Below are 27421 nucleotides of genomic sequence, written 5' to 3'. Positions count from 1 at the left end.
TATGAATACGTATACTATGAAATACGTACAGTAGGACGGTTCGGATGAGATCGTCGCCGAAGGAAAAAATAAAGCGAAACCTGTGCAGAAAAAAGGCGCTCTGACAGAAAACGCACTGGTCGCTACACAGCGCTAAGCGGCGCTAGAGGCTCGAGTCCACGAACCACGTGTCGAAGAGCGGCGGTGGCGGCAGCTGCGGCGCTTGTGGGCGTGGCTTCGCAGTCACGTGCTTTTTAATCGCAGCCAGCGGCGCGTGTGGGCGTGGTTTCACAATCACGTGGCGATTATTGTCCGCGCTAAAAATACAGTATTTTCTTGACATTGACACGAACGGAGCGAGCGCTGCAGTGATGGAGACGCAGACGCAGAGCAGGATGGGCCTGAGGGACGAGCTGCTGAAGCCCATATGGCACGCTTTCACCGCGCTGGATGTGGACCGCAGCGGGAAGGTCTCCAAGTCCCAGTTAAAGGTGAGAAAGTCTCCAGTTTTCCTGCTGTCATCTCGGCTTCCTGGTGTTGATTAAATTTAAACTTCCCCCAGAGAGAGGGCAAAAGTTGAAACTCCGCTCGAACGGACGCTCCTCTCCTCCTCTGTTCACATCACACCTCGTATCGCACACATTCAGTTTGAAATATAAGTAAGAAAGTGTGGTACTTTTTTGGACACGTACGATACGTCCAGAAAGCTGTACTTTTTTTTTTTTTTTTTTCTGTTGTGGAAAACTGCTCTGATCATCATGGTTTCGGAGAATAAATTCCATCCTCCATTCGATGATTCGTATTTCGTATTGTGTGCATGTTATTATATATATTCTTAAAGTACATGACACGGAAATTTCCGCGCTTGTTTGCGCGTGATTGCGCACTTCACATGCCGAAGTGACACACACATATCAAAATGCGTCACTGTCTTGCTGGCGATTGGACTTGGCGCGTGCCCTGCTGCCATTGATTCAGTCACGTTGGTATTATTCTGAAATAAGCAATTGTTGTTCTGGGGGCTTCCGCGAGACACGTGAGAACCCCTCAGGTTTGTGCCGTGGGAGGTACCTGGCGACAGGTGCACGACGACTGCGGGAACATCGCGGCTGACAGCGCAGCGGCTTCGCGCTCCACGTGGCCACTTTCAGTAAGGAATTATTGTCACGCGAATGGAAATGAGGGGCACTGATTGAACCTTTGTTGTAAAAGGTGATTCACAACCGAAGCACATTTTAGCGCTCTTGCCTTAATTTTACATTACTTAGCTGATGCTTTTCTCCAAAGCGAGGTGCAATGTTAGGTACTTTTAATGATTTACCCATTTATATTTGGGTAACTAACTTTACTGGAGCAGTTTCCTAAAGTTGTACCTTTTGCTCTAGGGTACTACAGCTGGAGGGGGGGATTCGAACCCCTGACCTTTGGGTCTAAAGGCAGCAGCTCGCACCACTATGTTACCAGCTGTCCCGGTTTTCACGTTACAGTTAACTTTTTGTGATTTGATGCTCTTATGCCGAACCGCTCTGAGTTTTTCCTTCGTACCATCAGTCAGAGAATGAAGAAAACACCATTCAAGATATTTTTTCAACAATTTATAGTGCAGTTTTTATGCTCTTTTGCTCATCTGGGAATAATTTGCTCTAATTTATCTCCACACACACAAAAAATGTCTACAGTCGCTTGTCCCGAGCAGGGTCACGGGGAACTGGAGCCTAACTCGGCAGCGCAGCACAGCACAGGACTGGAGGGGGCGGGGACACACCCTGGACGGGATGCCAGTCTGTCGCAAGGCGACCCAAGCAGGACTCGAACCCCAGACCCACCAGGGAACAGGACCCGCTCAAACCTGCTGCCCAACCACACCCCCAATTCATCTCCATCGAATTTTAAAATGATTTGGACCAAAAACTTGTTCGACCACATGTCGCGGTGTCAAATCAAAGGGACTTTGTTTGGACGCGGAGCTGGTGGAGTCTGTGAGCCGTGACATTGTGGGGCCCCACCGGTCCCTGTCCACCTCTGTCACTGTCATTTGTGCTCTTCCTGCTTGCGTGTGACACGAGCAGGAGCCGTGTGTTTCCGTCCCGCCCGGACTGATGTCATGGTTCATGTGCCGGTCACAAGCCTGGCACCCCAGTGAGGTGTCAGATGTGCTCCCCTGCAGCGCTCAGGCCACGCTGGACAGATGTTCACACTGGTGACCACCTTTATTTTAAGATCAGTGGGCTCTTTTTGCTTTATGATCTTTATGATCACTTTTCAAAAGTAACAGCGCATCACAAGTGCAGGTTTCATTCTTCTGCCATGACGAGAACTCTTCCCCTGATGGCATCTCTACCACTTTCTTTTACTTCTCCCCAGACCGACTGAGATGTTCATGCTAATGGTGTTAAATGTATTGACGCACAGTTCGATTTGCTGCCCGCGAAGGCTTTTTCCAGCACGGGCCTCCACAGACCCCTTTCGCAGTGCCTGAATCTCCGCTCGCGCGTTGCGTAAAAACGGTGGCACAAAAGAGGCAGGTGCGTGAACACGTTTACCGCGCTTTATGGTGTAACACACGGTTGTTTCAGCCACGTTTCTGACACGTCAGTTAGCCTGACAATGATTACATAGACCGAGGTTCTGTTTTTTTCTCTAAGCATTACACATTCTGTGAAGAGGAAGTGAACAAAGATATCACACTGGAGACAAATAATAATAGGAGTTAAATATTACACTGGAAGACCTGCCTAATAGGAGCCCTATTATTATAGGGATAAATATTACATTCGTGTAACATTTACGTTTTCAATGTTCCTAATCGTGTTAATGCCTGTGGGTGTTTTGTGTGAGGATCCCATCCCACCACTCAATAGCTGCAGCTCAAAAGGCTGCGACACAAATTCTAAGCCCTCAAAGGGTTTATTTGTGCTCTGGGAGGAGTGTGGGCTCTCTCAGACTACAACTGCAGCACATCACTGTGTCTATCATTTAGCTCATCCTGTTCTTCGAAGCGACTTATAATGGTAAGCTACTTAGAGTTACTTGCCCATTTATACAGCTGGGTAATTTTACTGGAGGGATTTAGGGTAAGTACCTTGCTCAAAGTGACGAAGATAAGAGTCGTTCCCCTGTCACCGGGCTATGCTCCCTTGGAGATGGGCTTTGTCTCAGTCCCCTGCCCTTGCATTGCAATAACAGAGCAGTGCACCCTGGGGGGAAAAAAATCACAGCACTCTTCCCACTGGATGGGGGGGTGCAGCGGATGGGGGGGTTTGGCCTATCCCTGCTCTCCGGTGGGTCTGGGGTTCGAGCCCCACTTGGGGTGCCTTGCGACGGACAGGCGTCCCGTCCTGGGAGTGTCCCCTCCCCCTCATGCCCCCCGTTGCCAGGTTAGGCTCCGGTTCACCACAACTGCGTGGAACAAGCAGTTTGAGACAATGTGTGTGTGTCTTCCCACTGGCACACTTTACTTAAATTTCTGTTTTTTTTTTTTTCCCCCACAAACTTCCCTTGTTGCACTAGAGAATGAATACGTGTGTTTTTAGTGGTCTTTTAAAAACTTTTTTAATAACATGCTTAAAAAATTAAATGTAATCTTAGTGTTCTCTGTGCAGCAGCTGCAATTAACTGTTACACACACACCGTCTGAAACCGCTTCTCCCATACCTGGTCACAGAGCCGGCAACATGGGGCGTAAGGCTGGAGGGGGAGGGGACACACCCAGGACGGGACACCCGTCTGTCACAAGGCACCCCAAGCAGGGCTCGAACCCTGGACCCAACGGAGAGCAGGACCCAGTCAAACCTGCTGTGCCACTGCACCCCCCTTAACTGTTATATAGAATTTAAATTAGGAATTATGATTAGATGTCCTGCTTTTGGAGGTAATGGTAGTGTCTCTTGAGGCTTCTTCTAAGTGCTTCTGATCTGCGGTGTCCACCGCATGGTCCTCTTCCGGTCCCCTTTTCCCACCGCGTGCCTGTGGTTCTCTGGCAGGTGTTGTCCCACAACCTGTGCACCGTGATGAGAATCCCTCATGACCCCGTTGCCCTGGAGGAACACTTCAAAGATGATGACGAAGGGCCCGTCTCCAACCAGGGCTACATGCCCTACCTGAATAAATTCATCCTGGACAAGGTACGCTGTTGCACTTCTTACTTTATGGGGCTTCCTTAATGATTAAATAATAAGAAATGTTTTTTACAGCTCAGAACATGGTACAACACTAGCTCATGGATGTCACATTCTCTCTGCTCCTGATATCTGAGCACAGTGACATTTATTTATTTAGCTGACATTTTCCTCCAAAGCATGTTAAGGTACCTGCCCACCTGTGTGGAGTTTGCATGTTCTCCCCATGTCTGCGTGGGTTTCCTCTGGGCGCTCTGGTTTCCTCCCACACTCCAAAGACATGCTATTCAGGTTCCCCCATAGTGTGTGAGTGACGGAGAGAGTGTGTGTGTGTGTGTGTGTGTTCCACTGATGTATGGATGAGTGACCCAGTGTAAGTAGTGTATCTAGCAGTGTAAGTCACTGCGGTGAATAAGGTGTGTGGGCTGGTAGTAACACTACATAGAGTTTGTTGGAAGCTGCTTAGAAGAAAAACATCTGCTAAGTGAATAAATGTAAATGTACAATTATTTATCCTTTTATAGAGCCGAGTAATTTTACTGGGGTTATAGAAGGTAAGTACCTTCCTCAAGGGTATTATAGTAGTTGGTGAGATTCAAACCTGCAACCTTCAGCGCTGAAGGCAGCAGCTCCAAGCACTACGCTGTCAGCTGCCCTGTGTCACTGTACACACTGGTAGCGCCTCTGAAAACCATATGTAGATATAATATATCTATATAATAGGGATCATGGCAAGAGCGGAGATGGATACTGAGCCCTGAAATCTGCAGAGAAATTGCAGAATATTTCTGTCAATTAAAGCTGCTAATTCAGCTACTGTAAAAAATGTTAATTGAATGATTCTGAAGTTCAAAACTTGATTTGCCACCTTCTACAAACTCGTCACATCATAACCAGTTTTTTTTTTTTTTTTTTTAACAAGGAGTATGCTGATTAATCTTACATATTTGCCAAGAAAATGCGTCTCGCTGCTGCGTCCGACACCGGAAGCTTCCGCCACAAATACGTGGTCGACTCAGGTGTCTGACTCACTCGCTGCCGCTAAAAAAAGTTAACAGTTGACCTCTGTCACAGTTCTCAGCAACTTTGGAAGACCTGGTCAGGGTGTTGTAACATCATAGAAGGCACTACATAACCAGTTCTCATACATATTGTAACCACTTGCCCTTGTGCTGTGCTTGTTTCTGGCACCATATACACATATATATATCCACCAACACACACACACACACACACACACACACACCATCTGAACCGCTTGTCCTACACAGGGTTGCAGGGAGCTGTAGCCTAACCGGGCAACACAGGGTGCAAGACCGGAGGGGGAGGGGACGCACCCAGGGCAGGACTCCAGTCCATTGCAAGGCACCCCAAGCAGGATTTGAACCCCAGACCCACAGGAGAGCAGGACCCGGTCCAACCCACTGCGCCACTGCGTCACTGCACCCCCTCCATCTCTTCATAATATTTTTATTTTCAGACCCAGCACTGTTCTGTTAAATAAGAGGATGTCAGAAAACACTGGTGCCACATTTGGTATCTCAGCATTTTCTGCCGAAAAAAAAGAAAAGCACGACTGCTGTAGCACATTTCAAAGGAACAGACCACAGGAAGGAATGCATTTCGTAACGCGTTTCCTCATTTTGTAAGGAGCACCATTACGGTCGCGGCTCTTAGTCAGCATCCTATTTCTACAGCCCGTTCCGGGAGTTCCTCTGCATCTCCCGACGTCTCGCGGCCAAGAGGAAGTGGGGCTGCCGCCCGCCGACATCGCCAAACTCGCAGTGCACGAGCAGGTCCGCCCGGTTTTTCCGGCACTCTCGGCATGATTTTACCCTTCGGGACACAGTGGTTTCGCTTCGTGAAAACATGTTTGCATCTGGATTCTCCAAAATGAAAATGCAAAGGTGATGTGTCAAAAGCGGCAAAGATGGAGAAACGGTCCTTAGCTCAACGTGTATTTGCCAGTTCGAAAAAAAGTGAACGGAATATAAGGTGTTGAGTGAAATGCAAGTGGGCCATCGAAACATTTTCCTTAGTTTGACTTATTTTTTGATTGGTGACTTATGAAAATATGTAAATAGTTGATGTGGGGGGGAGGGGCGGCGAGTTTGGTTGGCTTACGCGCTCTGGCTGGTCTGGGGTTCGAGTCCTGCTTGGGGTGCCTTGTGATGGACTGGCGTCCCATCCTGGGTGTGTCCCCATCCCCTCCGCTCTTATGCTCTGTGTTGCTGGGCTAGGCTCCCCTTCGTGGCAACCCCACTTGGGACAAATGATTTCTGCGTGTGTGTGATGTAAAGGATCGATGTCCTTCATCCCATGAGTGCCTTGTCGCAACCTGTCTTCACGTCTCGCGGTGCCGCTACGACTCGTTCTATTTTCGCCGGTCACCGTCTAATTGCAGCTCTGTTTAGGCGCGCTGGTATTTTGGTGAAGCCTCTGTGCGAAACCACTTCTCTCACCACTCTGGTGAATGCAAACTGGTGTTTCTTTGCAGCTGAAAGTTGCCACTTGGCCCTCAACAAGGCATCTATTGTTGATGCCTGGAAAGTTCTGGAAAGAGAAGAGTGTTGCCCCTCCCCCCAGCGAGAGCAGGGGTTACATAGAAAGGGTATTTCTGCTGAAGATGACGAGATGCCTGTTGGAAGATGTGATCTTTCACCCTTTCACCACACTTTTACAGTGCTGGTTGTAAATACCCCCCCACTTGTGACAGTGTGCAGAATGACTTCTCTGTCATCATCACAGCACCGCTAGTAGAAATAGTACATAAATAGCACGTGTCACTACTAATGTTATCATTTTGGTGCAGGTTGGAATGCTGAACAAAGATAAATATTCTAGCGTTAGGTGACACTTTTTTTGCAACGCTGCTTGAAGCGTTAAGATATTTGCAGTTTCTTCCCATGTACGCAGCTGGGTAATTTTTACTGCAGCAGCTCGGAGGGTAAGAACCTCGATGGTGGGTTTTAGAATAGGATGGGGGATTCGAGCTTGTAACCACTTTGACCACTGCCCTGCCCCATGGCACTTCTACCGCAGCATGTGAGGCTTCCTGCAAGAAACAGACACGGAAACCACTTGTCCCAGCGAGCCGGCACTAAACCTGGCAACGCAGGGCCCAGGGCTGGAGACACACCCAGGGCAGGATGCCAGCCTGTTGTAGGGCACCCCAAGCAGGACTTGAACCCCAGACCCACTGGAAGGCAGGCATAGGCCAAACCTGCTGTGCCACCATGTCCCCCCACCCCACAATAAGCAATTTTCACAAATTTAAGCTGATAGTCATTTCTTCTTTTTTTTTTTCTTCCCCCGGATGCCATGAAACTGTGAGTTTCCCTGATGTTTGTGCTGGTCTCCCCTCGTGGGGGACACCCAGGAGACACTGTGCTGGCTGCAGGAATGTCCTGTCTTTCCCTGTATGTGCTTTGGAAGGAATTGTGAGTGTAGGTGGACTTCATTAACCTCGAGATAAACGTAATGTGGTCCGAGGTTTAAATGTGTAGTCAGGTTCAGATTACCTTCCAAAATTGTCGAGAATTGCAAAGGCAGGGAATCGGACACCCGAGTCGACCACGTAGCATCCCTGGCGGGAGCATCCGCTGTTGACCACAGCAGCGAGACACATTTTCTTGGCGAATAGGGTTGTGTGCTCATTATTCTTACATTTCAGCAAAAAACATATGGGTCATGTTACCTATAAGTATGTAGATCATGAAAATTCAAACTTTTTCTTAATGAAATTTTTAATAATTGAATTAGCATTGTTTTACAGTAGCTGAATGAACAGCTTTGATTTACAGAAGTGTTCTAGAATTTTTTTAAAATTGGTTTTATGCGCTGCACAGGGTCAGAACAACATACAGAACACAGAGAAAAAGCAAGTACGTCCACATACATAGAGTGAGGGCTCAGGGTGAAAAGGCTACAGTTTACCACAAGTATGATCATACAGCGCTCTTTAAGAACTTCCATGAGGGTGGCCAGATATCCCAGAATTCATTGGGGTTGTCATGCAAATCGAATGTCAGTTTTTTCAGGAGGAGATTTAAAAACTTCAGTCATCCGCATGTTTACAGAGAGAACTTCAGGTGTTCACCACCACAATGAAACACATTTCTTTGCCAAATATCTCAGAGTGGATAGTTTATGTATTATAACATCATCAAGAAAGTAGTCTGGGTTATGACTGAAAAAGAGAGTAGTTGGGGAGAACTCAGTTTTTTTGTGAAAGGTTTCTTTACCCCAGTGCAGCAAGAGTGTATCTTATCACATTTTTAAATTTTTTTTTTTAGTTATATTTTTAATTTTTTTAAAGAAATAAATATAAAATAAAAATAAAATAAAAAGTATCTTCTCGCATTCCCAGAACAAATGCGTCAAAGTGCCTGGAGAAGACTTGCATTTAAAGCACAGCTGAGATATCCCTGGGAACATCCTGTGAAGGTGCTCTGGAATGACATAGATTCTGTGAATGAACTTGAATGATGCTGAGGGAGCTGCAATAGTGTGGAATTTCACAGCAGATTTCAGACCCTGCTTTGGTGGCCATTGATAATGGAAAAGAAAATGATTCTAACTGGAACACAATGGGTTATCACAATGTGTTTAGTAAAAATGTAATTATCCATATCTATTGTAAAACTGTCATCTCCTGCTCGTTAAGAGGGTGAGTTTATAGTCACCGCACCCTGTTTCAGCTCTGATTTTCTCCACGAGTGTCAAATTGCTGTGTCGGCACCGAAGTCCGACTTTGCAGCAGACCGGACACTTCAGCAGGACTTTTTATCCATTGTTTTCTTTCGCCCCCGGCTGCCCTGGCACCAGATATGTGACTTATCACGAGGCCTTTTACATTATACCCGTCAGCAGTTGCCATGGTGATGTTACTTCCACGTAGGGCCGTATAGCCAAGCTGGCGGAGGACAATTCCCTTTTCTAAGCGCTGATATTCAAATCCGGGCTTTCCTCAGTCCAGTCATAGAAAATTACTTCTCATAACAACTACAAATCTTTGAACTTTTTTTTTTCTTAAAAAAGAAAAAAAAAAAAACTATGGGTGATCTTACATTTTGTGTACCTGCTGCTGTTGTTAAAGGTTTGCAGCTAGGGTTGCCAACCGTCCCGTATAATACAGAATCGTTCCGTATTTAAGGGATGAGAGCTGCGTTCTATATTAACACCATACTGAACAGTTTATCCCTTATATTAACCATTCACACCAAGACATTTAAAGGTATTTATTACATATATTTATTGCATACATAAACTTCGCAGTTTGCATAAAAGCGTTAAAAGATTAGGAAAACAAATTGCAACAATAGATGTGAAACAGAGCTGTGTTGCGTGTGTGAGTCCGACTGTCATTGGGCGTTGCTATGTTACCTGGATGCTACTTTAGACAGTGGGGGGAGGGTCAAGGGGAACAGCGGGTTTGGCCTGTGCCTGCTCTCTGGTGGGTCTGGGGTTCGAGTCCCCCTTGGGGTGCCTTGTGATGGACTGGCATCCCGTCCTGGGTGTGTCCCCTCCCCCTCCGGGTTAGGCTCCAGCTCACCCTGACCCCACTTGGGACAAGCAGTTTCAATCTTTGTGTGTGATAGTGCAGTAAACCAGTGACACAGCAGGACAAACAGACACACGCACACACACACGCACACATTTTCAGAACTGCTTGTCCCATACAGGGTCGCAGGGGACCAGAGCCTACCCGGTAACACAGGGCATATGGCCAGAAGGGGAGGGAACACACCCAGGACAGGACACCAGTCCGCCACAAGGCACCCCAAGCGGGGCTCGAACCCCAGACCTACCAGAGAGCAGGACCTGGTCCAACCCACTGCGCCACCGCACCCCCCTGCAGGACAGACAATAAAGAGAAATAAAAGACAGACTATAAAGTGTGTGTGTGTGTGTGTGTGTGTGTGTGTGTGTGTGTGTGTGTGTGTGTATTCAGGGGGTGATGTAGATAAACCAAAAATGATCTTACTGTCATTTAAAATGGAAGCGGCAAAATTTTCCTCGTTCCTTCTGCCTTCGCCACAGGGGCTTCTAAAAAGGTTTTATTCAGTTGCATGATTTTCTTCAGAAATACTTGCATGTTTCTTGCGCTACACATTCGGAGCAGTTATTCATATGCGAATGACTTTCACTTCTTTCCCAAGTGCTGCAGTAATGGACTAACTGGCTGCTGTGTGTCGCTCTCGAGCGCAGGTTTCCGGCGACTTTGACCGCGTGGATTTCAACAGGATGTGCTGGACCCTGTGCGCCCGGAAAAACCTGAATCGTAATAACCTGCTCATCAGCGATGACGATGCCTTCAAAATATGGTGCATTTTCAATTTCCTCTCGGAGGACAAGTACCCTTTGGTCATTGTCACTGAAGAGGTGAGTCGGGTGCATTCAGACATGACGACGAGTAACCTCAAACGTGCGGAATAAATCACTGCATGGCATTTCATTTGTGGGCGCTCGTTACTCTGAGACTCGCTGCTCATTAGAAATTTCTGATAACTTGGTTCAGGGCTAATATTTTCTACAGCATTTTTCATTACAAAATTGAAATGCGCGCCAATATTATTAATGAATTCGCACTCCTGCGAGTAATTCCCGAGTCTTGAATTTGCTTTTCACGATGTTATGTTATAGAGCTTTTTTGGGTCCTCATTTATTCGGTAAGAGTCCCTGCTGTTGGATGTAGTCCACTTGGTACACAATAGATGCAGAACAGGAAGTTCAGTAGCTTCCTGTGGAACCGTAGCCCAATTCATAGCGTGTGTGTGTGTGTGTGTGTGTGTGTGTGTGTGTGTGTGTGTGTGTGTGCGTGCTGCAATGGCATACAGAAAAAAAAAAGTGCTTGTGTCCTCACTGCTGACGGGAAAAATCCATTGCCTTCAGGGACTTTCCTCTTACGTTATGCCGAAGCTAAAAAAAAAACAGGTTTGCGTGTTCCAAGATAAAAGCATTATGTTGCTTCTACTATTTTCCCCCCCACTCCCCTCGTAACATTCCAGCTGCGATTGTTGACACGCCGGAGCGCGCTCAGATCTGTGCCTCCGCGCCTCAGTAATTAGCGTGATTTGCTGTTTATCCCTGCAGGTCGAGTACTTCCTGCGGAAGTTGACGGAGGCGATGGGCGGCAGCTGGGTCGAGGAAAACTTCGAGGATTACAGGCTGCAGATGATCCGTGAGCAGCAGCAGTGCTTGAGCGCCTGGGAGCTCATCGAGCTGGTGGGCAAGGGCCACCTGAGGAAGGGCATAGACCACCAGACGCTCTCCATGGGCATTAACGAGGTCTTCCAGGAGCTCATCATGGATGTGCTCAAGCAGGTGAATCTCGGTGCTCCTCTTGGGGTCCCTTTGCACAATCCATCTAGGGTTACGATGAGCCAGTGCCCAACCGCTGAAGACACGGGGTCTGGTAGGTCTTGGGCGAGATCTTGGTCCTCACAGGACCCTCAGGATAAACACGCGTTCCCTTGCAGGCACACAGGGGAGAGTCACCAACTCATCTGAACTGCATGGCTGTGGAATGTAGAAATCATCAGAAAACCTGTGGGGAAATGGTTAAAGCACGTGAACTCCAGTTAGAAGATGCCCACGCCATTGTTGCAGTCTGTTGCCCTGGAGCTTTTGGGTGACGGCGCTATCTGGCGAGCTGCTTATTAAAGCACCGCGCACATCTTGGTGGATGTTTTACGTTGGTACGATCTCGTTGTCCCACTCGGCTGCACCTGTAGTCCAGCCTTCACGCGGCTTCTCGTCCACAGTATGAGCAGTCTGCAGTTTCTCAGCATCCGCCGAATCCCAGCGTGGGCACTTCTTTTGGCAGAATCAATGGTCCCTATTGAGGCCCAATCACTTGTTCTTTCTTGGCTTCGGGTGAAAGGGTCCCGGCTGGCTGGGCAGTGCCCCCGCGGTGCCAGGTGATGCCAGCTGTGGACTCCAATCCAGGCCAGTCCTGGGGGCCACGCTCTCAGCACTGAGACATCTGCCCTTTCACGGAGCACTTTTTAATAACCCAGCATCACTCAGAAGCTCCAGTCTAACTTGCTACTTCGAGAGTACGTTAAAATCATCGTATAATTTGGGTTACTGGACAATACCAGGGACAGCTTGTAGCATAGTTACTGCCAAAGGTCGCAGGTTTGATCCCCTCCTCCAGCTATAGTCCCCTTGAGCAAGGTACTTACCCTGAATTGCTCCAGTAAAATGACCCAGCTCTATAAATGGCTAAATAACTGTAAGCTTGTAAGTGTAATAATTGTAACCTTAACACTGTCAGTCACTTTGGAGAAAAGCGTCAGATAAATGAATAAGTGTAAATGTAATAATTTACCCATCAGTGCGTAATATGGAACCTTGGGTTTTCAGCTCATAAACCGTCATCTCTGTTAAGGTGCTTTCAGTTTTAATCTATCCATTTATCCATCTATCCATCCATCCACCCACCCACTCATTTCGCTGATGCTTTTTCTCCTAAGTGACTTAGAATTTTGACTTTGCATGCCAGGTTACTTACAATTACTTACCCATTTATACAGCAGTTTAATTCTGAATGTTTCAGCTGACGGTAAGTACATTGGCCAAGGGTAGTACAGCAAGAGCAGGGATTTGAACCCAGGTCCTTTGGCTGTAAATGGATCGAACTGCTTCGTCACCTGCCAGCAGCCTCTATTTATCACTTTCCGCTCGTGTGTGTTCAGTGCTGTGTTGGAACGAAGGGTTGGGCTCCAGCGTAGTAACACTGCTGAGGTGCCGTGTCTGATTTTTGACGCAGGGCTACATGATGAAGAAGGGCCACAAACGGAAGAACTGGACCGAGCGGTGGTTCCTGCTGCGGCCAAACTCCATCTCTTACTATGTCAGCGAGGACTTGACGGAGAAGAAAGGAGACATTGTGCTGGACGGGAACTGCTGCATCGAGGTGACGGTTCGCGTAGTGCGGACTGCGGCACGTCTGAATAGCGTAGTGTTTCACTAATAATGGTCGTCAACAAAGCTGCCCGATTATATGCTAATCATTTGCTGTTAGTACATGGGTCCATTGGGGGTCGAGCACACTTGATCATCTACGTAGCGAGTGTCAGGAGGAAATGGCTTTTCGTTGTTCTGGAATGACCTCAGCTTCTGCTGATGAGGTCACCGCAGATGGGCTTCTCGAACCACGCTGAGTAATACCGCGCAGACGCCGTGCCGCCGTGGACAGGCGTAATGTGGCCCGTCAGCTAGGAAATGTCCTTCGTGCGCAGCCCACCTATGTCGGTCCGTTTCCGTGCGCATTATTCCCCCGGCCCGACCTCAGGAAGTGCTTTTGAGGCGAGTGCAGAATGTCCCTCTCTTTGCAGTCCTTACCAGACAAGGAAGGAAAGAAGTGCCTCTTTATTGTCAAGTGCTCCGACAAAAGCTTCGAGATCAGCGCGTCCGATAAAAAGAAGAAGCAAGAATGGATCCAAGGTAAGGACTGTCAGAATGGCGGGGGGGTATGGGGTCAGAGATGGGGTCAGGATTGTTCGATGCGCCCGAGCGGTGCCTTTATGGTACAGAAAATCACTGCCGGTATTCTATTCGCATGCAAAGCCTAGATCCGCTCCAGGTTGCGTCCAGGTACTCTAATCATAGACTCTCTTATTGCTCCCATCTCCCTTCGAGTCATCCTGAGGTCCGCCAGTCTCCCGTGCTCGGCCTCGCCATCGCTGGTTGTCGTCCCTGTACGCAAAGCGGCGTTTTACAGTCCGACGCCGTGGCGGTGAATTCGTTGTAGTGTTGTGGGGGTGTGAAGCGGTACCCGGTGGGGTGTGGCCGAGCCCACCCGTCTCTCAGCCAAGGCTTCTCCGCTCCTGTTACAGCCATCCAAACCTGCATCAACCTGCTGCGGATGGGCCAGCCGTCGCCGCACCGCGAGGCGCGCCAGAAGCGCAAGGAGCTGCGGCAGAGGCTGCAGGCGGAGCAGGAGGAGCTGGAGAGGAGGATGAAGGAGCTGCAGGCCGCCAATGAGAATAAGCAGCAGGAGCTGGAGTCCGTGAGGAAGGTAGCGAGCGCAGCGCTGCCGGCTCCGACTGTTGGAGTGAGACTGCGTTGCACGTCCACTTCCTGACTTCTGAACAGAGCTGCTCCCGAGAGCGCTGCCCATAATTAGAGACCGACACGAAACCCTTTGAGATCTTTTCCATGCTCTTAATGCCAATAGCTATTAACATAATACCAATAACATTTTGTTTATCACCAGCGTAACTTACACTGCTAGATACACTACTTACACCGGGTCACTCATCCATACATCAGTGGAACACACTCACATGCTCTCTGTCACTCACACACTATGGGGGAACCTGAACAGCATGTTGTTGGAGTGTGGGAGGAAACCAGAGCACCAGGAGGAAACCCACACAGACACGGGGAGAACATGCAAACTCCACGCAGACCGAGTGGGGATCAAACCCACATCCTCTCACACCACCCAGGCGCCATGAGACAGCAGCACTACTCGCTGTGCCACCATGCTACCAGTACCAATAATTTGAAGGTTTATTCAGCTTGGTAGCTTTTACTGCTCCAATTAAAGATAAGTACTTTGATCAAGGGTGCTACAGCAGTAGGTGGGATTTGAACCTGGTGTTCTGATTGCAAGGTGAGGACCCGTGTGCCTAGAAAGTTTAGGGCCAGCTTGTCCGGTTCACCGTGTGGACAGTACAGCAGTTTACCGTGGAAGGCGGTAAACTGGAAATGGAAACGGAGTACCTGTTGCAGTTGTGGGGAGTCAATTTCTGTCAAGTTTCTCGGCAGCTCTACAGTTGTAATGGTTTTATTCTCTTATGAAAAGTTGCTTTTGTGTTCTGCTCAGTTGCTGGAACGTAGTGTCCCGCTCTGTTAGTGTGACTGATTGTTTTGGTTTATATACTGCATTATTCACCTTTTTTTTTTTGGACAAGTCCGGTAGAAACTGTGCAAGTAGTTGTGGGAACAAAAAATTTCTCCAGTTTTTTAAGTATTTGCATATATGAACAGAGTCACGTATGTTCATTTCCAGAAGCTTACCATGGTAAAGTGTATTAGTTGCAAAAGATTTCTCATGGTTGACCTCCAGGGTTTCGTTGAAAAACCGTCTCAGCACTTTAGATCTTTAGTGTGTGGGATCTTACAGGTTAATGTTTAGAAACAAACAATTTTTGAAAAGCGTCTGCAGACCCACTGCTGTTTCCTGAGCTTCGTGAGCCTTCGAGTTGGTTTATTACTGGAAAGAGAGAGCATCAGTGGGAGCGAGTAGTTTCTGTCGGAGACGTCGCTTTCGCTTCTCTGAGCCACGAAACACCTTTCCACAAAGCGAGACCATACACCAAGGCTCTGAACTGCACGCAGCACACACTTCCTTTTCCAGAATGATAGCGTACAGTGTATGACATTCAAGCCTAGATGTTTGTGCTGCGCTGAAGGACCTTCTGCCTTCTCATGCCAGACAAAGGAAAGAGAGGTGGAAATCTTGTATATGCAACCACCTGATGGGGAAACACAGGTGAAAACACACACACACATTGTCTGAACCGCTTGTCCCATACGGGGTCGCGGGGAACCGGAGCCTACCTGGTAACACAGGGCGTAAGGCCGGAGGGGGAGGGGACACACCCAGGACGGGACGCCGGTCCGCCGCAAGGCACCCCAAGCGGGACTCGAACCCCACACCCACTGGAGAGCAGGACTGTGGTCCAACCCACTGCGCTACCGCACCCCCCAACAGGTGAAAACAACTGAGGTTAAAAACACGCTTCCAGACTCACAAAGTGATGGTATTAATATTTACGCTGCTTCCCCTTCTGTATTCTTATTGTTTCTTCATGTTTTAATTTTACTCATGAGAAACTGCTTCTGGTTTAAAAACCCACATATTTCATTGGACAGGTATTGCTGTTTGCTTCTGCTTTAAAAGGCAGTATGATAAATGAAATACTGTTGAACTGAATTAAACAGTATAGTTGCACTATGAGTGAGGGGTGCGGTGGCGCGGTGGGTTGGACCAGGTCCTGCTCTCCAGTGGGTCTGGGGTTCAAGTCCCTCTTGGGGTGCCTTGCGATGGACTGGCGTCCCGTCCTGGGTGTGTCCCCTCCAGCCTTTCGCCATGTGTTGCCAGGTTAGGCTCTGGCTCCCTGCAACCCTGTATGGGACGTGATGTGTGTGTGAGTTTTACTAAGATCTGGTATCGCTGCCACTGTATGAATTACTTTCTGAAGGAAATGTGAAAAAGGTGGTGGTTCATGGCAGCCTGTTGTTGATTTGTAAGGAAGATCAGCGAACTGAGGGTCTGAGAGGCGGGCAGCACAGGGGGCCTTGGTGGTCATTAAGAACCACGCGCCCACGGCTCGGTCGGAATGAATGGTGCGGTTCTCGCAGGCGTGCTCGGCGACGCGCACGGCGGTTTAACCTGCGGTTTGCACTTTGTGGTCAGAAACTGGAGGAGGCAGCAGCCAACGCCGAGGAAGAAGAGCAGAGGCGCCTGCAGATCCAGAAGCAGATGCAGGAGAGCTACCGGGTAGAGCTGGAGAGGGAGAAAATGGTACCGTTCCGCATCGTCTGCAATAATCCTCTTCGGCTGCAAGTTTCACACTTTTCCAAATGAACATTCTCGCCGTTTCTCTTTTGTGCTTCAGCTCGACTGTTGTTTGTTTTTGGAAAGGTGTTTAAAAGCTAAATGTGCATCCGGTTTTGGAGTTTTTTTTAATGTGCACAAAAGCTGCAAGTCGTAACTGTTTCACCCTGCGATAGACTCTCACGGGGGGGGCCACATGTTAATATCTGAACAGCTTCAGGAAGCTGACATTTTAGGCCTTGGTACTTCTTTAATTTTCAGTCCTCGGTTTGGCTGGGTGGCGGCCCGGCGGAAACTGCGCGCAGCCCTTCGGCAGGTGACTGTAAACGTTGCGAAACTTCCGCCAGGTGCGTCAGCAGATGGAAGAGCAGGTGGCCCAGAAGTCGAGCGAACTGGAGCAGTACCTGCAGCGCGTGCGCGAGCTGGAGGACATGTACCGGCGCCTGGAGGAGGCGCTGGAGGACGAGAGGCAGGCGCGGCAGGACGAGGAGACCGTGCGCAAGCTGCAGGCCAGGTGAGGCACGGCCGAGGACACGGGCCAGCTGTGCTCTTCTCCTTGCTCATCACCTCTGGAGGCCATTGGAGACTAGAGCATTTACTGATCCTCACTAAATGTCACTGCCGCCACGCAGCTTTTTCTTCCATGCACCCTTTACGCTGTGTGGATATGACGGAAAAAGTGGGTGTGTAGAATAGAGAAAGGGTATGCTGGTAGGGGAAGTCAGAAATTTTTATTTTATTTTAGTTTTTATTTTACCTGTGGCAGGATGTCCTGATTTCTCTCTTAGACCTTTAGGGGTCTGTGAGGCCGAATTCTTGCAAGTGTTTGACACAAACATATTATACCCGGCTTACGTGCTTGTCCTGTGTATTCGTTTGCATGTCCTTGTGTGCGTGTGTCTGCGCTGTGCGTGATGCCCCTGTGTGTGTGGCTGACCCAGGCTCCTGGAGGAGGAGGCCGCCAAGCGAGCGGAACTGGAACAGATCCACCTGCAGCAGCAGAGGACCATCTCCCAGACGGAGGCAGAGAAGCAGGAGCTGGAGAACGAGCGGCTGGCCAAAGAGGCGGCGCTGGAGGCCGCGCTCACGCAGCTCGAACAACTGCAGAACGAGAGGCAGGGGGCGCTAGAGCAGTACGAGGTGAGGGAGAGCAGCCTAGTCCACAGACCCCGGGGAGAAGCTGCCGACTTGGTGGCGTTACGGTAACTCGTTATTGCTCAAGTTTGCCAGTCCATGAACACACCCTCCTAAGAATACAGTCATTTATGATAAGCAAGAGTTCCCGTTCCTTGCTTACTGATTTGAGCTCATTGTAAGATTGCGCGTCCACGCCTTTCTGCTTGGTGAATCAGTTCGGGAAAAGTTAGTAACGGGTTCGCCAGCCATCCGATTCTCCCGCTTCCTCATTCGCGGTGATGTCATCGGTGGCGTCCGGAAGTACTGACGGCACTTGTTTTGTTCAGGGGAGTGACATTCAGCTCCTACATAGTGAACAGCGATCTATCTTGCCTGGGAAATTAAAGTGTGAAACAGAAACAGCCCCATTTTGACCACAATCTAGGAACTGTGTGCAGTTTTTTTTTTTTTTTTTGTCATCCAGCTCTGTGAATTGAAGTTTCTTCTAATGTGGCTCCACAGAGCACCTCTTGCATCTCTGTGTGATGTGACTTTCTGGCCAAGCACAAAACTCTTATTAAGGGCGGTCACTGAAACACTCATTTGCAGTTCATGCGCTAATGGTTTTCTTGAACTATTTGGCCAAGGTCACCACCTGCTGGTCAGGCAGTTTTACATTTCTTAGGTGGAGCTTTCATGATTTTTTTTAATGTTTTAATATCATAATAATTAGCAAGGACTTCATCTCACTACCATAACCATTAAACGTTTGCCGCTGGAACAGCCTATGGATGTATTTATTTGAAAAGGAAACGTAAAGAAATCTGAGAAGATACCTTTTTCTCATGGCCTCAGTTAATTCATTTGATAACACAATGTGTGTGTTTGCACCTATGTTTGTAAAACAGGAAGTAATTAAAAAACTGGAAGATGCTACCAATAAAACCAAGAGCTGGAAAGACAAGGTTGCCCACCACGAGGGACTGATCCGTCTCATTCAGCCAGGTGAGCAGGCGATCCAAGCGTCCTGCAGCGATTGCTGCGGCCTCCTCCTCTTCCCTGATGCTGTTCTTTCTTTTCTCAGGCTCCAAGGGACCTCATAAGATCACGAATTGGGGACCAGCTGCCTTCACCGAGGCCGAGCTGTCGCTGAGGGAAAAGAGCTGGCAGGAGATGAAGAACAAATCCACGCAGGCCCAGTAGAGCCAGACCCCAGCGAACGCATAGCGCTCCCTTTGCGTTGCTGCGACGTTACTGAAAAAGCGGCAACGCAACTGTTGTGAATTAAACTGAGCTTCTAGTAAGGAATGCCGTCCCATCTAGTGACTGTCCTTCAACACTGATGTGAATTGGCCAGAAGAAGAATATTGCGCAATAGTCCATCTCTTGCTGAGTTGGGCAACAGCATTGTCACAAAGGGAACATGAAGTTCACAGTTCTGCTGAGTTCAGATACACTGAGATCAGATAAAGTTGTTTATCATTCCACACCTAATATTAGTGTCTTAGTAGCCAAACTTTGTGTCGTTTAATGGTTTTTTTTCTAGTTCTTTTCTTAACTGTACATGTTTTAAAAGTCTTTCTTTTGCTATTTTCTTTGTGACCAAAGTGTTTGAAAATAGAAATTACTTTTTGTATTAATTATTTAAATGCAAACTACTTGCCTTCATTGAGGAAATGTGGACGTGTCTTGCGCTGCCTTTGTTGAAATATCTGTTTTAAACGTACTTCTGAAAGACACGCGTTTATGTCAATGTAAGGTAACGCATTCCAACTTTTAACTGTTTCAGCCTCTCAATCACTCACCATACTAGACGTGATGGTGTCAAACTACTGAGGAGGACTGTTTTAACGTGTCTCATCTTGAATCTTTAACACTTGCCAAAACACTCAGAGATCTGAAGCATTTTCTCAAATTATACAGAAAACTTTTTGAGTTTATTTTCCGAGATGTAAAGATTGCTCGTAGAAGTGTCATTTTTGCGTTGAAAGGTTGACGTTTGATATGAAACAATTAAATTTAATTCAAAGTTGTATCATCTTGTCTTTCCTAGTTTTTCTACAAAACATGTTGACCTCTTGCAGTAGGCTCAGCGTAGTGAAATATTTAAAATATCTAAAAGTCAACTTCATTACCAGAGCACACTGTCAGTTGAATTTATCTTCAGCAGCAACACTGGTAATAACTTTTCTTTTAAATACATAAGTAAAAACTGGGTGTTGGTGGGGGGTTCAAACATCTTAAAAAATGTCCAAAAACATGTTCCTTCCCATTAAAGAAAGAACTGTTACCTTTCATTAGAAGGGGCAAAACCACCAGACCTGTAGACTTTATTTATTTATTGAACAAATACTATATTCACACTAATTCCACTAATTTCAAGAGGATTTTCCCTGGGAGAAAAAGCTCATGATGGATTCGATGGATGTTTGTTGCAGTGAACTTCCTGCCTCCTAACTCACCGAGAGCCTCACAACGGAAGAAAGGTGTTAACAGACAGTTTTAATATTAAAAGATGTGAGTTGGACTCAATATCATAATCGATAAAATAAATACAACACAATGGTAATAATATTTTATTAGAAGATACTACAGGCTCGAAAACCCTGTTGCTACGTTCCGGCTTTGGGAAAAGTACCACAATCCCAACATTATGTAACAAAATGCAGCAACAACACCTATATTTTCCAAAGAAATCAAACAAGGTGCTTTTTTTTCGAAACGAAACACAGTACTGTAACGTACTGTAATCTTTACCCTGTTCTTAATAGGAATAGCTTTGTTTCCTTGAGGAATCTTATTTAGGAGGCTCATTTCCCTTCCCGTCCTTTAATAGGAAATGTTGTTTCCGTTCGGAATCGTATTCATGGGGGACCGGAAGTGTTAGGTTTGTGGGCTGACGGTCATATGATAGGAAATGTAATCTGTGTTGAGAAATGCTACACTAACGACCCGTAGAGTATATTGTTCGTGAAATATTTCTACCCAGAGCTTGTTAAGAATCTGTTAAATCGTCGTAGAAATCACGATGTCCCTTATTGGCATGAAAGTCCCCATGCAGCTGTGTTTACTGCTTTGTTCTCTGCGGTTCATTTTGTCAGCGGAGAAGTCGGACGCGAAGGTACGTCACCGGGCGTATTCTTCTTTATCAAACACGTTTTCGAGTAAAAAACAGTGTTTCACTACCATGCCTTGCAATATCGCACGATGTCACTAGTATAAATTAATTTATAGACCAGAGTGAGACAGACTCTGTGTTAAAACACTGAGTGTGTGAGTTGTACAGTTCAGAAATTCTGACGACATCTAGATGACGTCATTTTATTTTCCCCCAAAATCAGTACTGAAATGTTATGGGCAAATACGGATAAACGCATCTTCCCTGGTCTATTTCAGTGTGATTGTTTTCTCTGCTCTGGTCTCAGTTTTGGACAGGACATGGGGGCTGGACTGAAATCGATTCATATCTTGTTAATGTATTAGTCATTTAATAGACCCCAAAGCAACTTGAAATATTACATTACAGTTACATGTCATGAATTTATACACCTGTGTAGTTTTACTGTATCATTTCAGCAGCAGGATCAAACCTGGGTTATTCGAGTGCAGGGATGTGAGTGCTCTGTAACCACCGCAGCTCTTGTATCTCTCTTGACACTTTTGTTTTCCTGGATAGAGCTCCAGAGACATCCGATGTAAATGCATTTGTCCTCCCTACAAAGATGTGCAGGGAATGATCTACAACCAGAATGTCTCCCTGAAGGACTGGTAGGAGCAACATCCCTTAACCACACTGTGACAGACATAGGCCTGCTTCTCACTGTGTACCTCTGTGTCTGTGCGAAATGTTTTCCAAATGTTCTGTTTATTAATGTAGTGTGAGTTTCTTGTGTTTTATCATTGCTGTCTTATATTACACAAATGCTTTATTAAGACATGTTTCTCTAGTAATTGCTTACATGTAGTGGATCCCATGCCAGTGGAGGGAAAGGACGTGGAGGCATACTGTTTGCGCTGTGAATGCACATATGAAGAAAGGAGTTCTGGCACCATCAAAGTGAGCCCAGTAGAATCACATTTTTTTTGTTATTATTAGTGTCCTGTCACCTGCAAAAGCTGCCATGTTTGTGATGCCACTGTAGTGTAGGGATTTCATGAAATTAAATTAACAGGCCTTCAACATTTGTATTACAGGTGACCATCATTATTTACCTGTTCATCCTGGGCCTCCTGCTGCTCTATATGTTTTATCTGACCATGCTGGAACCTGTGCTAAAGAGGCGTCTGTTTGGACACTCCCAGCTCATTCAAAGCGAAGATGACGTAGGGGTATGTCCTTCTTCCCCTCCATGTATCTAGTAGACTGTAGACACAATATGATACTGGTTCACAGTATATTTGCATTTTAGTAGCATCTGTGATGTCATTATGAATGCTGTAACAAAACATGTAGCATCAAGTTTCCTTACTGCTGTCATTCAGTCTGTTGTGTGACAAATGAATATACTTGTGAGCAATAAGTATTAAGGGATGTGCTCTTATACTAGTGGTCCTTAATGTCGAATAGCAAGTAAATGCAGTTACTTGATGTCACATTCCAGGACCAGCAGCCCTTCGCCAATGCCCACAATGTGCTGTCGCGGTCACGTTCTCAAAGCAACATGCTGAACAAGGTAGAACATGCCCAGCAGCGCTGGAGGAGGCAGGTGCAGGAGCAGCGCAAATCTGTCTTCGATCGACATGTGGTGCTCAGCTAGATCCTACCTTGCAAGCCCTTGGGAACACAACTGCGAGCCCTTGGTCTCAGTCCTGGTTATATGGGTACAACTAGATCTTTGCAATGTGTATATAGAACATGTTCATAGAAGGTGATCATGTTAACTTGTACAATCCCTCCATCGGTATAATGGAGCACTTTCCCCACTGTAGCTGTTACAGATATCTTTGATTAAATGTTTACCATAACTTCAACCACAAATTACTCAAAAACAATGCAGAAGTCTTTCAGAAAGAACTGGTCATGATTGCTTATGCACTTTTTTAAAATGACGATTGGTGATTGAGATAAACATGATTTTTGAGAAACACATTCCTTTCTTGCACGTTATATGTTGACTTTAATATGAAACTGAGTGGAACAAAGAGACTCCTTTTAAGAACTTTGCAGAAGTTTAAACTATGGCTGGAGGCAGTAAAGAATCTTACAAGTTCAGTGATTTTTTTTTTTTTTAAAAACTGAACAATACTTGATTATGCTTACTGTGCCTAACCTTTGTAGAAATGCTTGCATGTGCAGGCTTTTTATGATACGATGTATGAACAAATTTTGAGAATTCAGTTAAGGTGAAATGTACAGTATTTGCACAGAGTTTTTCAAGTTCTTACATATCGTTTCTGATGGTGTTATGGATTTCTGTTGTCTCTGATTTGTCCTTGGTGGCATGTGTGGCCTTTACCAAAGCTTAAACCAATAAATAATTCCACAATGTCATTCAAGACACTTCCTGAATGTATAAATGGATCCGTAACTTAATGAGGTTTCTTCTGCTGCGGTTAAAATCTGTACTTCAGTACTGCAATTTTAAACTGATGAAAGCTCAAGACTTCAACGATTTGAATCCAAAAGTTTTTACATCAACAAACCCAGAGCACATTTGTGTACATTAGAAGGGATTTTCAATGTAAATTTGTAATGTCAATGAGCGCCATCAACTCTATTTGCCCCATAGGACATAGGACTGTCATTCTTATTAAAATGAGAAATTTGACAAAAGTAGACCTTGAAATTTAAAAAAAGTATATTCTAAAAAATGTGTACTAAAATCAGTACCCTGTTTTGTTTCAGCATATTCTTTTAAACAACTATTAAAGTCCACAATTTATGCTGTATTTATACATTTTTGTATATCAGTTTATATTTACTTGATTATAGTTAATCCATGAGTTACAACTTCACAGGAAATCAGTACTTTGCCTTTTGGCTCAGACTGCAAAGCATGCTAAGGCCACCTCAGTCTTAAATAGTTTATGGAGAGCTCAACTTTAAGAAAAAATAACTGAAAAACCCATGACCTTTTCATTTAAAGTTTATTACAAAAGTAAAATTGTTCTGAAGTTCATTGACATACTGCAGTTAAACATTTACTTCAAATTCCCAAGCAGAAAAAATTCAGACTTCTCAATGGGTGTTGTGCATTTTTAAAAATATGTACGGCTTTTTAAAAAAAGGCAAAACATCAAATAAAGCAACAATGTGCATGGCAATGAGGTGGGTCCAAAGTAACCCCCAAAAATGAAAGTGCATAGATAAAATATTTCACTCAGTCTTTTCATTACTGACAGTGAGAACTCACACAGAGGTCAGAGGTGGAACGTGAGGTTCACGCTCTCTCCCACACCGACCCGCACCAGTTGGGTCTGCTGACCAGCACCCTCAGCACCAGCTGTAACTGCGTAAGTACCTGGAGGCACTTCAATGTGGAAGTCTTCAGGGGTCCTGGGCCGTTCCTGGAGAAACACAAGAGCCTCACAGCTCCACACTAAGGCCTACAGCAGCTGAGGGACATCATCTCAAGGCTTCTCAAAACACCTCAATGAGCTTCACTCACCACGTGTCTCACACGTCTCGACATCTGAGGATGCTCCTGCGAATGGTACCTGCAGATGTGCTTTGCTTCACGCTCACTGGGCCCGTGGGGAGGCACTGACGTGTAGAATCTCTACTGACAGAGAGCCATGTTTCACATGCATTCTCATCTGATCATCTCTGGAGGAGAGGATTTGTGCTGCTGCCGCACCTTACCTTACATTCATCCGTGGTGTGTGCCATCAGTTCCATTAAGGTGCCAAAAGCATCTCTCACGCCGGTGCCTGTGCACCACTCCTCCACCTGTAGGAGGGACAGTGTCTTCAGCCAGGTGCAACACAACCCCTGAGTTACACGTCACGTGTTCAGTTACATTTTTTTCCTTAATAATAGTACCAAACCATCTCTGGATTCACACACACGAACGCATTTCCTGGAATCCACTGTCACCTGCTCGCTCCCGGACTGCCTCGGGTGTGAACTGCCCCATCTCCTTCGTGCATCCTCCGCCCGGAGCACCTCCGAGGCTCCAGTCACGCGCGGCCAGTGCACGCGCCTCGCGCGCGCTCGCTCCAGCACCTGGAGCGCGAGCCGGGAAGAGCAACGCAGCGATGAGTCCATCCAGGCCTGAGTGGCCATCAGCACCGCTTTCATGAGGAAACACACACACACACTCTTCATGTGTTTTTAAACACGATGACATCACGTTACAATGGAGCAAAAATAAACCAAACGCTTCCTAGGCGTCATAGTTATACATTTTTTAAGTCAGGAGGTACAGGTAGTACCGGCGGTGTGATTTCTCTCGCCATCGATTGATCATAATGATCGGCTTACATTTCGAAAATGTTTTTTTTTTTTTTTTTCAAATTGATGCTGACAGAAAGTAATAGTTTTGTACTTACAGAGCTCCCTACTTCGTTTTATCCTCGGGTTGTGTCTGTAAATAAAGTAAATATTTGACAGTTTTTAAGGCACATTCGCTCCATGATTACATCTCCAGGCGGAGGTTAACGTGGTTCTGAGTCACGTGGTGCCGCAGTGGCCGCTGGGTAATGGCGTTTGATAAACCCCAAGTTTATGCTACTGCTAGAGGGAACAGTTCTGATTTTGTATTTATGACATTTTTCTATTTTTTCCCCCAGATGACCAGTTAAATCAATACACCTGCCAACTTTGCTGAAAGCTTATTGTTTCCTCCGATTTATGTATACTTTTCATGGATCTTTTCCATAAAAGCTCCATGCCATGGTTTTAGAGCGTACAACATTTCATGCACCAACAACAGTCACAACCTATCAGTTTATACAAAATCCACAGGAACGGATAAACACCTAGAAATCACAAGCCAGTGTCACCTGATTGACGAAAACGGCTTAAACCGTTCATTTTACTTGCAGGTTTATTTATTATATTCAAGTGTGACATTTGTCAGTGTTTGCACTTTAAGGAGATAAATAATAATAATAATAATAATAATAATAATAATAATAGAATGTGTATCACTCGAGTAGGGGTATCAGCCTTGGGCATCTCCCCCTGCCTTCCCGCTCTCCACCCCCCCTTCTCCTCTTACTCGCGCTCGCGCAGAATCGCGGCTGCGGCACTTCAGAACAGTCCGCGCGCAGAAGGCGGAAAGGCCGCTTTACGGTATGGATTTCTGAACAACATACTCAAAGAAGACAGAAAAGGGGGAAAAGGAGAGAGAGGTAGGTCACCAGAGTCATACACGGCGGTGTTGCCACCACTGAACATTCAATAAACCAGGCAGTTAAGACAAAGTTTTAATACGTCTCCTCAATAATTTAAAATTATTACGTGTGTTAAAATTTATGACATTGCATTCATTCATAACCTCAGCGGAATTATACTTCTTACCAGTGTGTAAATTACTGCATTGTCAGTGTTGTCGGGTTTGTTTGCAGCAATTCAAATTGTAACTCTCGCGCATGCACTGCAGTGAGTGACTCAGTGAGTGAGTGAGTGATGGATGGAAGATTTATTTCGCGATTAACTTTTAAGGCGGCAAACATTCGCCTTTAGATTTGTGTAAACACGTGCCATTCTATGTAAATTTATTTATGTGATATTATAAACAGAATACACGAACTTTTCCTTCTCAACAAATCGGTAGTTTCTTGAAGTGTCTCCCAGACACGATGAAGCAGCGCGCGCTCCTGCCTCCCTGTGTAATACCGCATAATGGTCGAGGGGGGCGCTAAAGGGCCCCTTACGAGCTGCGTGAACGACATTCATTCAGTTCCAAGCCCCTTGTTCTGAAAGGTCAGTGCGACGGACACGCATTGCACAAGTGACACTGAGAAACTTGGAAGTCATGATCTTAAAGTTCGCACTCTCTTAACCCACTGTATTTATTTGAGATATTTCCGATTGCATTAGCAGCCTGACATTTGCCAGATGAACTTGAAATGCTTGTATTCTCCCAGAATGGCAGTGATTGTGACTGTGGGCATATTCTCCAGTGGATTGTGGATCATCTAATCTCTTCCTCTTGGAGCAAGGAGACCACTGGAAGTTCCATCTGCCCAACTGCAAACTGTGGGAATATCAAGATAGGGGCCCGGGGCAGCAGTGAACTGGGATGCGACTGGAGCGTCTCCTCCAGCTCCCTGTCAAGGACGGGACCCCTGACAGTCTGTAATGCTCTTAGGACTGAAGGACAGATAACATATTCAGCCTTTAACGAAGCTTAAATTTCTGCTTCGGCGAGAAGCTGTTCGATACCATGTTTGTAATCGCTATCATAATGCAAAAAATTGCTTTATGCGCATTTTCACATATACAAATTTGCATTTGTCTGTCATCGCGTATTTTGCATCTAACATCTTCGTTAAACATCTGAACTGAAGAGTTTAATTTAAGAGTAAATACTAGTCACTTCCCCCAATTGGACCTTTGCTCACTGGTGCTTAAAGCCAGGAAGACCTTTTACACCTGCAACTAATCACACTTCGAGATGTCGATTAATGGGTCTCTTGTTACATAGTTCTTTTATTTATTAATTTAGTCTGGAGCAATAATGTC

The 27421-nt window shown here is 46.2% G+C and overlaps 4 protein-coding genes across 4 annotated transcripts in view; 3 read left to right on the top strand and 1 right to left on the bottom strand.

The window, feature by feature from the left end:
• The first annotated feature begins 285 nt into the window (after window positions 1-285).
• On the top strand, window positions 286-19713 carry swap70b (switching B cell complex subunit SWAP70b). Its single transcript, XM_018752627.2, has 12 exons — window positions 286-470; window positions 3963-4103; window positions 10308-10481; window positions 11193-11423; window positions 12874-13020; window positions 13442-13550; window positions 13943-14124; window positions 16534-16641; window positions 17022-17188; window positions 17616-17814; window positions 18699-18795; window positions 18875-19713. The coding sequence occupies exons 1-12, from the start codon at window positions 351-353 to the stop codon at window positions 18991-18993; spliced, it is 1794 nt and encodes a 597-aa protein (XP_018608143.1). The 5' UTR covers window positions 286-350; the 3' UTR covers window positions 18994-19713.
• A 943-nt stretch (window positions 19714-20656) lies between these two features.
• On the top strand, window positions 20657-23013 carry LOC108934603 (transmembrane protein 9B-like). The gene is made up of 5 exons (XM_018752543.2): window positions 20657-20911; window positions 21467-21558; window positions 21739-21847; window positions 21985-22119; window positions 22392-23013. The coding sequence occupies exons 1-5, from the start codon at window positions 20819-20821 to the stop codon at window positions 22545-22547; spliced, it is 585 nt and encodes a 194-aa protein (XP_018608059.1). The 5' UTR covers window positions 20657-20818; the 3' UTR covers window positions 22548-23013.
• Window positions 23014-23860: 847 nt separating this feature from the next.
• Window positions 23861-25394, bottom strand: akip1 (A kinase (PRKA) interacting protein 1). Its single transcript, XM_018752570.1, has 5 exons — window positions 25282-25394; window positions 24827-25023; window positions 24593-24679; window positions 24399-24509; window positions 23861-24297 (listed from the first exon to the last, which is right to left on the bottom strand). The coding sequence occupies exons 2-5, from the start codon at window positions 25013-25015 to the stop codon at window positions 24151-24153; spliced, it is 534 nt and encodes a 177-aa protein (XP_018608086.1). The 5' UTR covers window positions 25016-25023; window positions 25282-25394; the 3' UTR covers window positions 23861-24150.
• Window positions 25395-25965: 571 nt separating this feature from the next.
• Window positions 25966-27421, top strand: part of dennd2b (DENN domain containing 2B) — a 46607-nt gene continuing 45151 nt past the window's right edge. Inside the window, exon 1 of the mRNA XM_018752703.2 lies at window positions 25966-26085. The gene's annotated coding sequence lies outside the window, so the exon portion shown is untranslated. The remainder of the gene's footprint in view (window positions 26086-27421) is intronic.

This window comes from Scleropages formosus, chromosome 11 (genome assembly GCF_900964775.1).
Source record: "Scleropages formosus chromosome 11, fSclFor1.1, whole genome shotgun sequence".
In the NCBI taxonomy this organism is placed as follows: domain Eukaryota; kingdom Metazoa; phylum Chordata; class Actinopteri; order Osteoglossiformes; family Osteoglossidae; genus Scleropages; species Scleropages formosus.
This window is presented reverse-complemented; position numbering and strand designations above follow the sequence as displayed.